We start from the raw sequence: 17210 nt of genomic DNA on the forward strand, positions 1-17210 counted from the left end.
ATTCCAAGGTTCCTTATTTGTATCATAGAGATGCTAAGGGCTTAGCAGTTACACAGTTTTGACAGCCATTGCTCCCCCTGGAGGCTGCTAATGCCCAAGATAATCCTTGGGACCCCATTAGGTATTTCTTCTGTCTTTACTCCAAGGGTTGAGGCAACCACAATGTGTGCAATTCACACTTCAACATCATCTCTCATTATTAGAGCTGTTTCAGGTAAAACCACTTCAATCTCCATTGCTCTTTCACAAGCCTGTTGCAGCTCCTTTTAGCACTAGAGAATTTTTGGCAAGCTTATCTATCAGCAAGTTATCTAGATACACACAGGTTTCCTGTTCTTATCACAGAGGATGTTTTTGTTGTTTTCCTCCAAACTTGGCTTCTGGATTATGAGGGGGGTGCTGTGTGGTGAGGCTCTTTATTTGCTAGATACCCTGTGACCTGCTCACTGGGGACAGCAGAAATCTGAGAGCAGGTATCCCTATCAGCCTCACGAAGGAAAGTCTGCTTTCCCCAATAAGCACAAACGGCTGTTGACGCATTGTATTTTCTGTTTCAGAATACTTATCGTCCTCACAGTCTCGGACTGTCCCATTTTTGCTCACTTTACTCTGGCATGCAAGCAGCAGCGGTCTCAGTGATAATGAGCTTCTGTGTCAGTAGACGATCTCTCAGAGCAGTAGGGATCTTGTTCTACTTGTTTGCTACGGCATCTGGCACTTGCGTGTCTGCAGCTAGTGCGACACACTTAATTAGCGCTGCACATCTACTTTATTTTTTAAAGTACTTCTTTTTATTTTGGAAGAAGATCCATTATTCTGTCTCTCATACTGTTGATCCACGTGGAGCTTGATGATTTCATAGATGTTTCTGCCTTCAGTCACTGTTGTCATAGAACAGTTTGTGTTGGAAGGGACCTTTAAAGGTCATCTAGTCCAACCCCCCTGCAATGAGCAGGGGCATCTTCAACTAGATCTGGTTGCTCAGAGCCACATCCAACCTGACCTTGAATGTTTACAGGGATGAGGCATCTATCGCCTCTCTGGGCAACCTGTTTAAGTGTTTCGCCACCCTCATCTAAAAATGGTCTTTGTTATATCTAGTCTGAATCTCCCCTCTTTTAGTTTGAAACCATTACCCCTTGTCCTATTGCAACAGGCCCTGCTAAAAAGTTTGTCCCTATCTTTCTTATAAGCCTCCTTTTAAGTATTAAAAGGCTGCTATAAGGTGTCCCCATAGCCTGCTCTTCTCCAGGCTGAACAGGCCCAACTCTCTCAGCCGTTCCTCATAGGAGAGGTTCTCCAGCCCTCGCATTGTTTTCGTGGCCCTCCTCTGGACCCACTCCAACAGGTCCATGTCTTGCTCATTTGGCATGATTAGCACAACCCAAAAGTCCAATTTTTTCCTGCTGTAAGAAAGCCACAGCACTTCTGAGGACACCGACTGTGTAGTATTGCACTCCCATTCAATTCTTTGGTCATGCCCTGGTATGGAGTATGATTGCAGAGTTGGGCAACGCTCCGAAATTGTATCAGTATTTAACATCAAGTGGGATTAGGATTTTCTGTAATTGTGTGAATTGTAGCGGTCTTCTGTGTTCACTCGGAAGGGGATAGGCAGGCTCTCTATTTTTTCTACTTAGCTTCACAGAGATGACATTTAGACTCTGACAATAAAAACTGTACGAGCTGTAAAATGCACAAAAAAAATCGCAGCTACCGTGTACTTCAGAGCAGCAATAGCAGAAGTACAAACAAAACTGGCATTTTGGCAACCAGCTGTTATTTCAGGAACTGTCTTTGGGAAGCTGCTTTTGGCGGGAAGGTGAACCCTGCATTCCCTGGCTCACGGACCGAGTGCGACTTCATTCTCCTACAAGGGGAGGCTTGTGTCCTGCTGGAACCTGCGACACCGACCTCCTCTCCTCCCGCACCCACTGCTCGCACGCATTATTTACCAGTTTATATCGGTAACAGGGCTCAGCGAGGCGGGGCTGACAGCGCTGCCGCCTGTCTGCCTCCTAGCCCCTCTGCTGCACCCGGGACGGGCTGCTGCCAAACCCAGCCGGTACCGAGCCGTGCCCAGGCCAAACCTCCACCCGGAGGCAGCGCCGGGTGACAGCCCTCCCCGGGCAGCTCTCCCCGTGCCACCCCCGCCGCCCTCCCGCTCCGCCGCCGCCTCGCACCGCTCCGTCAGGCCGGACCCCGGGCGAGCACCGGAGGGGCGGGGATATCATAGACCCCGCCCCCAGAACGGGGCCCATTGGTGGAGGCGGGGCGGGGGCCGCCCAGGGGCGGGTCTGGGGCGGGCGGGACGGCGCGGCGCTGTCCGCCCGCCAGAGCCGGGTCGAAGCCGCTGCCGCCGCCGCCGCCGCCGCCGCGGGAGGGCGGGAAGGAGGGAAGGAGCGAGCGGCCGGGACCGGGGGGGGTCAGCGCCATGGCCGAGACGTACGACGTGGTCGTGGTCGGGGGCGGCATCTCAGGTGGGTCCGGCGCGGCCGCCGCGCATCCCCCGGGGCAGACCCCTCGGGAGCGGTCCCAGAGCCCGCACTCGGCCGGGGGACACCGGTGCTCGGGTCCTGGGTGTTCCCGGCTGGGCAGCGCGGGGCCGGGGGCGGCTCGTCCCCGCGGCCGGCCTGAAGGCTTGGGCGAGGGTTAACGAGTGTCGCGTCTCTAGGGCCTTCAGGTGCACTGGGTGGGGGGAGAGAAAAGGAAAAATTATCCGGGTCGCTATTTTGGGGCGCAGTTGCTGCTCCTGGCGTGTGTTTTTACTTCGTGCTCGTCAGAAGAGAGAGAAGTGGGAGAACTGAGTTTGTGGTGCCACAGGTGCCGAGGAGTGCGGGGTCACCGGCGGAGGGGTTTTGCCTCCCGAGAAGGGCGGTGTTTCGGAGCTGTGGGTTTCTCGGTGGCTCTTGCGGTGCTGGCAGTTGCGTTCTTTTGGTAAACGCTGCAGAAAGTCATCTGGGAACGTCTGTAAGCAGGGGTTCGGTTTGGTGACGGCGAGAAGAGACGTGCTACAGGCAGCCACGTTCCCCCAGTGCGATGGGCTCCTCACGCTTCCCTGGGAAATTCTTCTCAAAACACTCTTCGGATCTACCTTAACACTAGCAAGCGTGTTAGGCCCCTGATCCTCGTGCTTAAAAAAAAAAAATAGAAGTAATTATTCTTATGGTACGTGGTGGTACCTAAGATGAGAATGTTGCGATGTCGGAGAAAATCTGTATTTGGTTTGTCCGTCAGATAAATACTGCGTTAGCAGCTTCAGCCAGGTTTCAGGGAGTCTTCACTAAAGATTCAGAAAAGGTGAGTTACGTGACTGAGTGAATTCAGTGATGCTGCAACTGTTACTGAATAGGTAAAATTAGTTTTTATTAGAGTTGAGAAGGAGTCAGAGGCTTTCCTTTCATTAATCTGCAGTAAATTAATGCACAAAATAGTAAATTGATTACTTAATTACATTATTTCATTTGCTAGAACATCAGAAATTTTTTAAATAATGATTTGTGACAGCATAATTATATAAATAATCCACAGTATTGCCAAACAGAAAGAGTTTGGACCTAGTGTTGCTTGCCTGTTAGTTTTACCAGATGCCTGGGTATTTTTCTGCTAGCAGGAGTCATTTGGTCTTCATCCTTCAGGTTCCTGCAATGCACGGTGTGCCCTTAGGGAATTACCACCCGTGCTGCGTGCAGCTGGTGGCGACATGATCTTAGTATGTTTTTTAGGGCTCTGGGAAACGCTTCGTTGCTTGAGGATATCTTGCGCCTCCGGCTTTCCAACCTGTAGCAGTGTTTTGGAAATGCATCGAGCACTTGTAAGTGGTGCCTCACTAGTGCAAGAATCGGTAAGTTACTTCAGAACACTTATGCCTTGGATTAAAGCCTGGTGTGGAGTCTGAAATGGAGCCAAGCAGGAAATTTCAAGGCGTTACAGCCCCTGAAAATTTGTCAGTGGCATTAGGAAGACAAATAAACATGTCACAGCACTCTTGGGGTACAGGAATTTGTTTTGCCAGTGGGGGGGCTGGACTAGATGACCCACAGAGGTCCCTTCCAACCCCTAACATTCTGTGATTCTGTCATGCCCGTGGCATAGAAATTTTTTTTTGGCTGTTACAAATTAGAACATATATCATTTTAAGAAAGCAGCCTTAGAAAAATGGTCAATAAATGACTTATTTCATAATTAATCCATCTTTAATATACAATACCCTTCATAGCTGGACCCTGTAATTCCTATCAGCTCCTGGTTTGTTTTGCTTTTCACACAGCTTCTCTGTCACTACGGTTCCTGTACCGATCCTGTATCCTGTACCTACACCTCAGTTCTGTAAGAGGTTAGACAGTGCTGCTTTCTGGTCTTAATAAAAGTAATCTGTATCTAGAATCTTGTTTCTGGTGAGATGAATAGTAAAACATGCTCCAGTGTGGAGAGTGTTTCCCTTCAACATCTCTCTGACTCAAGTCTTGACTTGCTGCTGCTTATTTCTCTGAAGATATGTTTGGTAAGATTACTGTCTTCTCTCCTTCTACTGTATTTTACTTAGTCATTACCTGATGCTTGAAAGAAAGGATGGGAAACTTCAGGATAAACTAGTTCTTTACTAGAAATACATGAAATGTATATTGGGTATAAACAAGATGCTTGTTATATTAATTCTGAGCTTCCCAGCAGTGAGATTGTAGCTTTTAAAAACATTTGTACAATATTTGCAAAATGAAGCTCAAACCCTGACTGGCATCTCTGGAGTTACCTATTCCTCAAAGTGACGCATGGTCTTGAGAGCTGATTTGCGTACAACCTAACACACCCAGTGCTCCTGGCCCTTGTATGCACGCATCTGTACGTGGCGATTCACAGGGACACGGAGTCGACTCTGCCTGTAGGAAGCTGCAATCTAGGGATGGAGGGAGCTGCTGGAAGGAGTGCTTCACGGTGGGGAAGCTCTTGGAAGTCCAGCTCTGGTGGACTCTACTGCTGAGATTTTCCTGCTGTACCCCATGGAATCGTGTTCACACTGTCCTCCAGACTGCATCACCAAGTATGTTTGGACCCCTGTGGAGAAGGAGATGCAGAGCTTGGGCTAGGTTCCTCTTTTCACATGGGCGTGCATGTTAAAAATGTGGATTATGGCTGGGAAATGCTCCAGGCATGTGTTGCTATCGTTCTTATTAGACAACGTCCCCCATAATACAGTTAATATTAATTAAATCATTTTATACTCAAGCATATTAAATAAATTGGTGCCTGAAGTTAAAGACTTTCCCCGTACCTACAGGGAGTTCTTATTTCTATGCTTGAATATTGCTCCCATTTTCTGTTTGTAGGGTTTTCTACTGAAATGAAGAGGGTATTCTGGTTTGGATTGATTTTGACCTTTTGTTAGGCTATGTAATTCCCTCATAAACACAGCAGGCTGACAGTGCATGATGTGCCATGGATACATGTCTGGTTAATCATCGGGATTGCAACCCTGACATCCCATCAGAGAGTCCTCTGCTACTTGGGTTAAAGGGGTACGCTGGTTGAGGACTAGGAGATTGTCATCCTCCGTGTGGACTAACTACTATACTGATGGCTTCCAGAAGTTGTCCCTTTTATGCAGCAAGTCACTGCCATACCTCTCCTGACATGTCCCAATCCCAGCTCCATTACCTCCTCTACAAACTAAGGCAACAGTTACAGGGAAATTCAGATTTTGGCTCCATGGCCCTAGGATGCAGCATGCACAGGTGCTCTGAGGTACGAGATGGGTTGTAAGGAGGTCCTGGATCCTCAGTCACTCCTTGGGGACTACTCGTTAGTGACTGGACAGTATTAAGTGCTCAGAGAGTTTTGACAGAAACCTCAGATATTTCAGCTTTTCAGATCTAGAAAATGGCTGCTGCCGATGTGTGATCTGTAAATCCTCAAAACTTTCTAACTGACCTTACTGGGGCATATTTTCTCATGGATTACAAAATGGGCAATGTTGACTCAAAGGCTGCCTCCTTGCCAAATTTCAGGTGGCTACTAGAACTTCCAAAATAGAAAGAAAGAAAAAAAAAGCCATCAGTTTTCAAAAGAATAATGTTGGTTTCTTGGAGGTTTAGAAATAGCCAGCCAACTTTGACCAAGATGTTCCAGAAAAAAATCATCAGCTTGAAAAACACACTCTGACAGTTCAAGCTTAAATAGTTCAAAATTTGGCAAAAAAAGAGTATAAGCAAAACACCCCACCTTTTTCAGTGGAAGTTTGGGGTGTATTTGTGTGCCCGCCTCACATTACACTTGAATTTTGGACACTGGAAGGCCCAGTTTATCAAAAGAAGGCATGGAGGATTAAGAATGTTTGTCTGCATAATGCAAACCAGAAGTATGTCCAGAAGCAGACAAGTCCAAGACAACTTGTATGCAAACATCTTTTGGAAGAAATTTCAGCACATCATGTTACAAGCACAAAGCACAAGGGAAACACAGCCGTAATTGAAACTTAAGCTGAAGATTATCATGCTCTGGCATGAATAGTTCTTATTTCCATATAAAACCGCAGTTGTTCTTAGCTAGAAACAAGGAGATCTCACGGCTCAACAAAACGGATGCTGAGATTTGCCAGCCGCGTGCAGGAAACAGCATTGTTTTCTGTTGCGCTTATGGAGAGTCCAAGGGCCACGAATTGTAGGAGGAGCTGGGATGTAACAATGGTGGTAATTAGTCTTTATATTGAAATAAAACATATGATCAGCTGTTAAGCCATGGAAGAGCACTGTGTGCTGGCGTCTCTTGCTCCATGGCGTGTGATCGACAGCCTTACCACTTGAGCTACCTACGCACTAGCTGTGGTCTCTGAGTGAAAGACTGAATAATGAGGAAATGCAGATTTTCCTTGCTTGCTATAATGGCAGCACAACTTATGTCGTATACTGCTCTGCTTGTTCTGACAGCGTGCCAAGCTGCTGGTGGGTGGTAGTGTCAGATAAACTGTCAAATACACAGTTACTCACAGTTACTGATAGAAGATATAATCAGTCCCACCTGTGTAAATCTGGACTAGTTTTCAGTAGGTTTTTTCAGCTGTTACTTCTAAATTTAGTCAGAATTTGACCTGTAGGAATGCAATAGCTGGTTCCTAAGATGTATTGTGTGATTATCTCTTTACATCTGCCCTGTGCTGGGCTCCAGCTACATGGTTCCTTCCCGCTTTCTTTCTGGAACCAACAGGAAAGCTGATGATCGGTGATGATATTGTCGCTTTGTACCAGAAATTCCTAAAGGCTGTGTTTTGAGATGCAGAAATTAATAGCAGTGTTTCACAGAGCTCTCTGTTCCCCATGTACTGCTAGCAAGCTGACTGTCATTATGAGAAAAATTTGCAGCAGGAACAAAACAATCAGACCCCCGTATAAAGTGTTATGGGTGTTTTATACACTAATTGCAAATAAGCAGAAATACCAAATGTTTCCATTTGCCTCCTTCTTTATAATGTGTTCTAATGTTCTGCTACTAAAGATGCAAAACCTTATGACCTGGGGCATGGGTTTTGTTGAAGACACTGTGTTGTGCTCAGTGCTAGATACTTAGTTTTGGCCAAAATATGATTGTGGTTTGTTCATTATATAACCAGATGTAGAAATATCATTATTTTCTTCAACTTTCATCATATTCTTCGTGTGGTTTTTTTTATGATAAATGCATCATTTGTAAACTTTGTCTAACTCAGAGGTAACCTGAGTAGTCACAGCTGGTTCTGCTTCTGAAAGAAGAATGTGTCAGGTTTTGTTTCTGGCAAAAATAAATTGTACGCCAGCATGATTCATTAGTTACCAAGTTCAGATCTCCTGAGAGACTGCTGTAATCTTATGGTTTGTCCTTGAGGAGCAGATTTTGCACCATGCCTCAGACTTAGGTGAAAGGTGTTGAAAGGCAGTAAAGAGTAGTCCCGCTAGCTAGGTGCGTCTGAAGTCTTAACAGTGTTATTCATTCCAACAAGCAAAAGAAATAGCCAAGTAGTTAGGACGGATCTCTAAATATCCTAGCATAACAAAAACTGGCACAGGACAGGCATGATGTCTTTCCTGGGAATACAAAAGCTGATGGTTTTGATATTTGTGGTAATGACCGTCGGTCATAGTTTTGCACTGACATTTTTCACATACTTCTTTAGCTGAAGATCGCTGTTTAACTGACAGGAATTTATTCTGCATACTGATTAAAACAGTTATCAACAGTTAGACAACGTCGATAATTACGTTAGATGTTTCTAAACTAGACAATCAAGCCATCATTTTAATTGGTGCTACTCATTTTAATATGCAAGGAGAAGGAGGATGCTCCATTTCTAACCCCATGCTTGTACTAGTTAACTTTTGTCTGCCTTTATTTTGGGGGGAGGAGGAGAGAGTTATTCTGGGGATGAGATGTTTACTGCAGTGGGCTTTGGAGTGGGTGTGCACGGAGGAGTGGATTCATCCTTGGGTACAATTCCCTCTTCCTGCCCACTGTGTTTCTGTTAACACTGTCCATGAGAAAGCGTCTTTGTGCCCTTCAGAACAAGGCTTGCAGCTGTTGAAAGCATTTAGACAGTAGTGCCAATGAAACCAGTTTGAGTGGCTTGGTCTCAGCTGGACAATGTACTCTGTAATAGAAAATATTTATTGTCTTTTTGTTGAAATCTTTGCTGAATCAACTGGATTATTTTTTGCTAGAGGGGTGGAAAAAAGAATTGATGAAAAAGAAATGAAAAACATTTACACGAAAATGACAAAATAAATGAAAGCAACCTAGTATCAAGTATTCATCCCCAGTATCAAGTATTCTACAACAAGGATTGTGAAAGAACATATGGAAAAATAAAATACAGTTTCTGACAAACAGAAAGTTAGTGATGTTATAGTATTAGGCAGCACTGAAGAAGAAATGAATGTAGACTTGTCATCCACACTGTATATTCTTGCTGTTTTGTGCAAATTTAAGGGACTGTAATTTAATTAATAAGTTTTGGGGTTTTTTTTCATTTTCAATGACAATTTTAAAACTTCACATCCTTAGTGAAGGAAATCCGCATGGTGTATGTTGTTGCCCGTTAGTGATTTCTCTGGTCAGTCTGATGTAACAGAGTACATTTTAACTATATTTTAAAACTTATTTAGATACCATGGTGTGCACAAAAATGCCAATGAAAAGAAAATCAAGAAAGAGAAGAAAGGGGTGTGGAGGGGAGATTTTACCCTACAGTCATGGTAGAAATGTTTTGCATCTCTTTTATTGACAGGTTCATGTTTACTTGGCAAAGAGACTTATAGTTGTAAAACAAGAGCTGATTCTAAGGTGACCATTGCCAGATTTAACTACGCAGTTGTGTTTGGAAAAAGTTAGGTTTTCCATGAGGGAAACAAACAGTAAAAATAATGACAGCATTAGCATGCTGTTACAGTGGGTCTTTAATGAGGATATATCAACAATTGTCTCACTTGACTGAAGTATTATGAGAAAAAAAGTTTAAGAATTACTCCCCTGCTAAGATCAGAAAAATGTAAAGATTTTCCAGAAAGATTTTTTTTTTCTCCTTATGTGATTCAGTTAAAGCCTGCTACAACACTGCAGTAATGGGTTAGTAGTCTTTCACACAATGTAATTATCCCACTCTGTACAGGAGGGGTGGATTAACAAGGGTTTTACAGCGGAATGCTGCATTAGGTTGGTTCTGGTAAACTTTCATCCCTATAGTGGATGCATAAAAGGCAAATGCACGTTGTCAAAGAAGCTAGCAAGTAAGCAGATAACGCATCTGGAAAACTAGCAGACAGTTACCTTTTTAGTAGTAATAGGTAATCTTCTCTGCCTTTTTTTTTGTGCTGTGCTCAATATGGCACATATGTAGTGGCCTTGGTTTGAAAGGCCAAAAGGTTCGTGGCATCAGACTGTCACCACTCCCCTTCACTGCCCTTGGTTGCCCTGTATTGTACTGCCCTTGCATGTTTTGAAGATGTTTGGCATGCGTCGTGTAAGAAGTGCTGTCTCTGGGAAAGATGCTGGTGATTTTTGCTTCTGTTCATGGTGTGTCAGCGAAGCTGTTTGATGTTGTGGATTTACAGAGCCTAGATTTTGAAAAGTAGAATTGCTATACTGTTACTATGGAATTACTGTCACATTTCCAGTAAAGTATCTTTCTAAAAACTCCCACCATTTGTAATGCAGAACTCGTATCTGCTCATATGTCCTGTATCAACCCTAGTATTGCAGCAACTTGGAATTATTCTCATAAATGCTACCCTTATAAATGCTTCCCTACAAAACAGCGAAACACTTCCCACGTTACGGAGCTAAGCTGGGAATCAAGCTCACGTCTCTTGTGCACCACCTGTAGAGCTGAACCTTCCTCTCCTATGAGGTAGAGACATGCTTTGTTGTATTTTCCATCAGGCTATGTGCAAAATTCAGTATTGTTCAGCATCTCTATGTTTCAGCCATGATGTATGCCTTGTAGCCTGCAGATTGGCTTAAATTCATCTTAGTTTCTGTTGGTTTTTTTTTAAACTGTATGTCCAGTGTTTTGATGCACTTGAAACTGCTTTGCATGATGGGATTATGGCAATTTTCTGAAATGAAAGCAACGGCTGTATGATCTGTGGCAGCAGCAATTGCGAGTCCTTAATAGTGCTGCAAAATCAATGGGAATAGAGCTTTCCTGCATGGCGCCTTCAGGCGAGGGGAGCTTGATGTGAGATTGCCATAGAAACCCTTGTGGGGGACGTAGAAGTCATCTCGCCTTGTTTGTTCTCATCTAATGAGAAGTGAATTTCTACAGCCAGATACTTCAAATGAGGTGCGGTTTTGGCAGGCTCCTTTCATCTTGCTGAGGCAAGTAGTGTGTTTCTAGTCCATGGAATTGGAGCGATATCTGGAGGGAGCGGGGCTGGTGATTTGAGGTGGTTTGCAGCTTTATCTCCAGGCTGCACTTGGAGGAGGTGGAGGCGGCGAGAGGGACACAGCAGCAGCCAGGGCTGTGACAGGCATGGCTCTGCTGCAGCCATGCAGGCATATGTGGGTGCCATTTAAAATACCTTGCCCAAGTCTTGGCTGCGACCTGAGAGCTCGCAGCCCAGCGCTGAGCTGGGGCCCGGAATGGCGTGCTCACAGGACACCATGGATGTCCACACTACCCCAGAATGGTGTGGCTGGCGTCAGAGCCCATGTGCGGCAGGGGTTCGTGGCTCTGGAGCAGTGCTGGCGTTGCAGGGAGGCCCTTGGGGTGCGGAGGTCCTGCCCTGCCCCTCGGCAGCTCCTGGGAGGTGCACCATGTCCTCTGGGGAGGGCGCGGAGATGCCAGAGAAGGAGGCAGGAGGGCGGCTCCGTGCCACCCCAGGGGTGCTGAGTGGGCAGAGATGGGGCAAGGAGCTGGGAGGGAGAAGGTCTCTCACTTACCCCTAGCAATAGGATGAAAGGAAATGGCCTGAAGGGGAGGTTTAGATTGGATATCAGGAAGAATTTCTTTACTCAAAGAGTGGTCAGGCATTGGAACAGGCTGCCCAGGGAAGTGGTGGAGTCACCATCCCTGGAGGTGTTCAAAAAACGTGTGGATATGGCACTTTGGGATGTGGTTTAGTAGGTGTGGTGGTGTTGGGTTGACAGCTGGACTTGATGATCGTAGAGATCTTTTCCAGCCTTAATGATTCTATGATTCTATGAAATGGTCGCTCACTGGTGTGCTGTCTTGTGGAGGATACTGGAACAGCGACAAAAGTCTTGAAAATTGAAGTTATAGAAGAGATAAAGAGAAAATATGCAGTCTGTTTTGAGGTTAATTGCGTATCAAAAGCACATAGGCTTCATGACCATGCTTAAGACATACCTGCGGAAGCGCCTGTATCCGGTGCATGTCGCCCACACCAGGATGAAGCTGAAGAAGTTGGGTTCAGTAGACAGCTACATGGAGGTACCCCCTGGGTGGGTGTTGCAGCTAGTCCTTCATTTTAGAAGAAAAGTGTTTCCATGCTCTAAACAAATAAATGTGTAGTAACAATCTTTAATCAACATATTTTGCATTGGTTTTATTTCTGAGTTGGGCCCTTTCTCAGTTGCCAGTAAGTCATCGCTGTCCCAGTGTACCTCTTGCCCTTTCCCAGCCTGTGTTCCTCTGAAGCGTTTTTTCTTTGCTTTGGATCAGTTTCTACGCTAAAAACCTGTTAAGTCTGGAGTGCAAGAAGTACAGTTTTACAAGCAAGCAAGGTTAGAGAATGCCAGTCTTATTGCCACATGATCTTCATCCTTTACCTGTCCTTTGTTATTTGGATATATTTTCTAATTAAGCTATAAACGAGCATTAAGCTATAAACTAGCATTAAGCTTAACTTCCAGCCTAGGCTGGTGCAACCATTATTCTTCCTAAACAGCTGTGACGTGAATGTAGCTATTGTATACAGCATGAAAGGATGGTCTTAGGCACTAAGGATTTGCGTACAATTTTTTTTCATACCTAGGCCAGATTTTTTGCTGTTTTATGTTCCATAGGGTAGCACATGAATACGATGTGCATTTTTTCCAGGCTTGTGCATCTACAGTAAACTTTCTTACAAAAGAATTACCCACTTGTTCCTGAGTGTCCACTGGTATTTATGCAGAATAGAGAAATTCAACCTTTTATTTTATCTGTGTAGGAAATCCACTTTTTTTGTGGCAAAAACCACTGCATATTTTGAAAAATCATTTCTCCTCATATAAAAAATACAAATATTTGTAAGAAAATGCTGCAGTTTGTGTTTCCAACTTTATAGACTTCTGTCTTCTGTGTTTATGTTTATGAGGAAGAAGAGAACACCATCACCAAAAGGATTAAAGAATTAACTATAAAAAAATGATAAGATATTCTCCATGCAGGAAAAAAATTATCAAAAACTACTGAAAGAAGTTAGATCAATTTGTGAGATGTTTACTGACAAATGGCTATCAGTTTTAAAAATGAAAATATTAAATAGATGGAAGAATTAAGTATACTTCTGCTCCAGCAGCAATCTAAAGAGTATGGTGCAACAATGTAAAGTTATTTTTAGACGAGTATGGAAATCATATATATAATTTTTGTCAATGTAAGCCATTTGAACTTCCTCAGTTCTGATTTCCAGTGAATCGTGTTCCACTTCCCCATTAAAAGGTTATGTGCACTGAAGTTTACAGGCTATTCTGTATTGTCCTCAGAATAAAGCTACTGGAGAGTCCAGCGGAGGGCTACGAGGAAGGTGAGGGGACTAGAGCATCTCTCCTACGAGGAGAGGCTGAGGGAGCTGGGCTTGTTCAGCCTGAACAAGAGAAGGCTGCGAGGGGACCTAATATATACTTATAAATATCTGAAGGGTGGGTGTCAGGAGGATGGGGCCAGATTTCTTTCAGTGGTGCCCAGTGACAGGACAAGGGGCAATGGGCACAAACTGAAGCACAGGAAGTTCCGTCTGAACATGAGGAAGAACTTCTTCCCTCTGAGGGTGATGGAGCACTGGAACAGGCTGCCCAGGGAGGTTGTGGAGTCTCCTTCTCTGGAGATATTCAAGACCCGCCTGGACAAGGTCCTCTGCAGCCTGCTGTAGGTGGCCCTGCTTCGGCAGGGGGGTTGGACTAGATGACCCACAGAGGTCCCTTCCAACCCCTACCATTCTGTGATTCTGTAAATGAGTACGCTTAACACTGCCCAGAATGATTCCTCTCCTCTGGTCTTTTCAGATGTGCATTCTTTGTAGGCTCACAAACAGTTGATTTTAATCATATTTCAAGGTAGTGTAATAAACATTAATATAATATTATTATCCTTTACTGCAGGGTATCTTGGAAGTTCTGATCAATAAGGCTGGCTTTCATATACATTAGGAGGGGAGACAACTCCGAAGAAACAATGCTTCAGTGCCAAATCGGCCTGCAGGGCAACGGGATAATCTGATTTCACAAACTCATGATTGCTTTTTACAATTTCAGCTCGCATCTGTCAAAAGCAAAGAGGACTCCTGTCCTATCGAATTTTCAGTTGTCTCTACTGCCTCCATCGCGAAGTCCCATAATTAGATGATTTTTGCTGAGACCATAAATCCTTTTATAAAGTATCTACATACAGCCTGTTTGATTGCCATGGTCAAACTCCATTGCTTAAAATGAATCTTGACAGTGAAGCACACTTTCTTTCTGCATGTGAATGAGCACAACAGATAGCAACAGAGTGTGGAGTGGATGAGTGAGAGAAGTTGGAAGCCTGTCTTGCTGGAACATGCCTATTTAGTGTATTATTATTTCTGTCGCTGTAGCGCTGCAAGCCCCGCAGGCTGGGTTCTGCCCTTCTGTGCACTGCACAGGTGAAGAGTAAGATGCGTGTCTCTTAATAAATGAGATTTTACTGTTTTTAAAATGCCAAAATGCTAACCCGAAGGAGGAAATTTCAGTCTGTGAATGCTACTTATGGAGATGGTTATAACATGCAGCTGAGCAGCAGCCACATGACTTCTGTGGTAAGACACCATGAAAAGTTTCTGACTTCTCTCAGGAATTTTTGAAAGCAATATTGAAATCTCTGACCTTAAAGCTTTGGTTCAGTTTTTGACCATTAGTGTGGCTGATTGCTGCCGCTTACTTTAAAGCACTTTCTCTTTTTCTGGTAGGTTTGTCAGCTGCCAAATTGCTGTCTGAGTCTGGGGTCAATGTGGTGGTTCTTGAGGCCCAGAACAGAGTTGGAGGAAGGACATTTACTATCAGGGTAAGTGCTTCGTGAGATGCTGGTCTACAATGTGGCAAATAACACTTCTATCTTCAAGAAGGAGGAGCCAGGGAACTACAGGATGGTCAACCTCAACTCAGTCCCTGGAAAGGTGACAGAGCAACTAATCCTGGGCACCATTTCCAGGCATATGAAGGACAAGAAAGTCATCAGTCAGCAGGAGTTCACCAAGAGGAAGTCATGCTTGACTAATTTGATAACCTTCTACGATGAAACGACTGGTTTGGTAGGTGAGGGAAGAACAGTGGCTGTTGTCTGCCTGGAGTTCAGTAATTCAGCACTGTCTTCCAGAAGATCCTCATAGACAAGCTGATGAAGTATGGGCTGATTGAGCAGACAGTGAGATGGACTGAAAAGTGGCTGAACAGCCTAGTCCAGAGGGTGGTGATCAGTGGTACGAAGTCTCATTGGAGGCCAGTAACTTGTGGTGTACCCCAGGGCTTGATACTGGGTCCGATCCTGTTCAACATCTTCATTAATGATCTATCTGGATGATGAAGGGACTGGAACATCTCTGATCTGAGGAAAGGCTGAGAGAGCTGGGACTGTTCAGCCTGGAGAAGAGAAGTCTGAGGGGTGATCTTATCAATGTAAAGAAGGGAGGGAAGGAAGGGTGCAAAGAGGATGGAGCCAGGCTCTTTTCAGTGGTGCCCAGTGGCAGGACAAGAGGCAACGGGCAAAAACTGCGACATAGGAGGTTTGAACCATCTGAACATTAGGAGACACTTTTTTACTGTGAGAGTGACCAAACACTGGCACAGGTTGCCCAACAGGGTTGTGTCTCCCTGCTTGGAGATACTCAAAAGCTGTCTGGACTCAGGCCTGGCCAGTTGGCTCTAAGCGGCCTTACTAGACAGGAGAGGTTGGACCAGATGACCGCCAGAGGTCCCTTCCAACCTCAGCCATTCTGTGATTCTGTTGGGTTTGACATCATTAGCCAGGGGGAAGAGGAGGAGTAGAGTTCCCAAAGAAGATAGGTGTCTCAAGTTGCCATCACTTTTGTCAAGTAACAGAGCTCTCTTTAGACAGGTTGCATTGCAATATATGCCAGTAGGCTTATCTTGACGGGAGGGGCTTTAAAACTGGTCTGGAAGCAGCTCTGAGCACCATAAAATGGGATTTGGGTGCCTAACCAGAAGTGTGTAGTGCCATTTTAGCTGCCCTAAGACACCTTGCCTGGCCTCCAGCTGCAGGTCTTCTGTGGGTCATGAGTCAAATTTGTCAGCCTTGCACAGCAGTTTTGGATATGTTGGGCTGTCTAAAATGGTGTTAAACATCAGTATTAAGGTAATTGAACTCCACCCACATAGTCCAGCAGGATCTGCTCTGCCTTTAATATTACAGAGGGAAGCTATTGTCTGAGACCATGAGTGTCAAAGCATTTCTCCTTTCATTCCCATCTCACTTTGCGTACTGTAACAGTCATGATAACTAAGAGCCTTAAAAGAAGCAGCCTGAGCAGGGCCAGACATCATTACAGCTCAGACATGCATTTTAACACAGCTTAAAATTTTCTGAAATAACACTCCTGCTTCTAAAATGGACCACGTCTTGATTGCCATTAGAAAAAAAAAATGAAAGAAATGACATGTCACCTGTGGCGCAGGGTAATGTAGTACAGACATTACCTCTGCTTCCCACCCTGGAAGTGAGGGAGGTTTAAATTATGTCAGCTACCATTGCTGGGGAACCAGAGATAAACAGTGGTGTTTCAGCAGAAATCATTGTACATGAAACATGAAGCATAAACACCATCCTTCTGTGACACTGAGAATGCCTAGCTTAAAATGCTCACTATAAACAGTGTTAAAAAGAGTTACTGTCTTGGGAAATCAGCCTACTTGTAATAGTATGCGTCCCTGAAACTTTTTGCTTGCTTTTTCCCTCCCAAGTGTTCGTGATGCTGGTCTGAGGGGTGTGTGGAGCACCTTCGGTGGCAGGCACGGCTGGGGGCTGCTGGCCACAGCGCACCGGGCTAGAGCCAAGGTGTGCCATGCTGGAAAGGAGATTACTCTCCATGAATACTGCAGTGCAGTGCTCAGCATCCACAGCATTAAGTCTAAGCAGGTATCTACAGGCAGAAAAAAAGCCTTGGCACGGTGATAGTTTCAACTTGAGAAAGGTTTTGCAATGACAAGAAAAGTAACATGAATTGGGTGGGGTTAGGCTTTTAGCCAAAGTATTGATTTGGTTGTGTATTTCTTCATCTTCTCATGTCTTTTGTGAGACTAAAAAGCCAATACTGAAAACTATAGTGAAATTTAAACAAGAGTTAAACCCAGTTGCACACATGTGCGTGATGGAGCGAAGACACTGGTCTCTGCATGCCTGTTGTTACAGAGCTCAGTACTGCCTGCTGTTAAGTCAGTCAGTACACGTTTTCTCCTGTGTGTATAGTTGCAGTGCTAGTCAGTATGGAGTAATTCTTCCTACTTCTAGATTTTTATATTGAGGAGCTTCCTGCACAGCTTCTGATTCC

At 44.7% G+C, this 17210-nt stretch overlaps 1 protein-coding gene across 1 annotated transcript in view; it reads left to right on the forward strand.

Annotated features, from left to right (window-relative positions):
* Positions 1–2342: 2342 nt before the first annotated feature.
* The window catches only part of LOC104327685 (amine oxidase [flavin-containing] A-like), a 40297-nt gene continuing 25429 nt past the window's right edge, over positions 2343–17210 (forward strand). The window contains exons 1-2 of the mRNA XM_075430868.1: positions 2343–2480; positions 14616–14710. Of these exons, the coding sequence (XP_075286983.1) occupies positions 2435–2480; positions 14616–14710 (141 nt within the window). The 5' untranslated portion in view covers positions 2343–2434. The remainder of the gene's footprint in view (positions 2481–14615; positions 14711–17210) is intronic.

This window comes from Opisthocomus hoazin, chromosome 1 (assembly GCF_030867145.1).
Source record: "Opisthocomus hoazin isolate bOpiHoa1 chromosome 1, bOpiHoa1.hap1, whole genome shotgun sequence".
In the NCBI taxonomy this organism is placed as follows: domain Eukaryota; kingdom Metazoa; phylum Chordata; class Aves; order Opisthocomiformes; family Opisthocomidae; genus Opisthocomus; species Opisthocomus hoazin.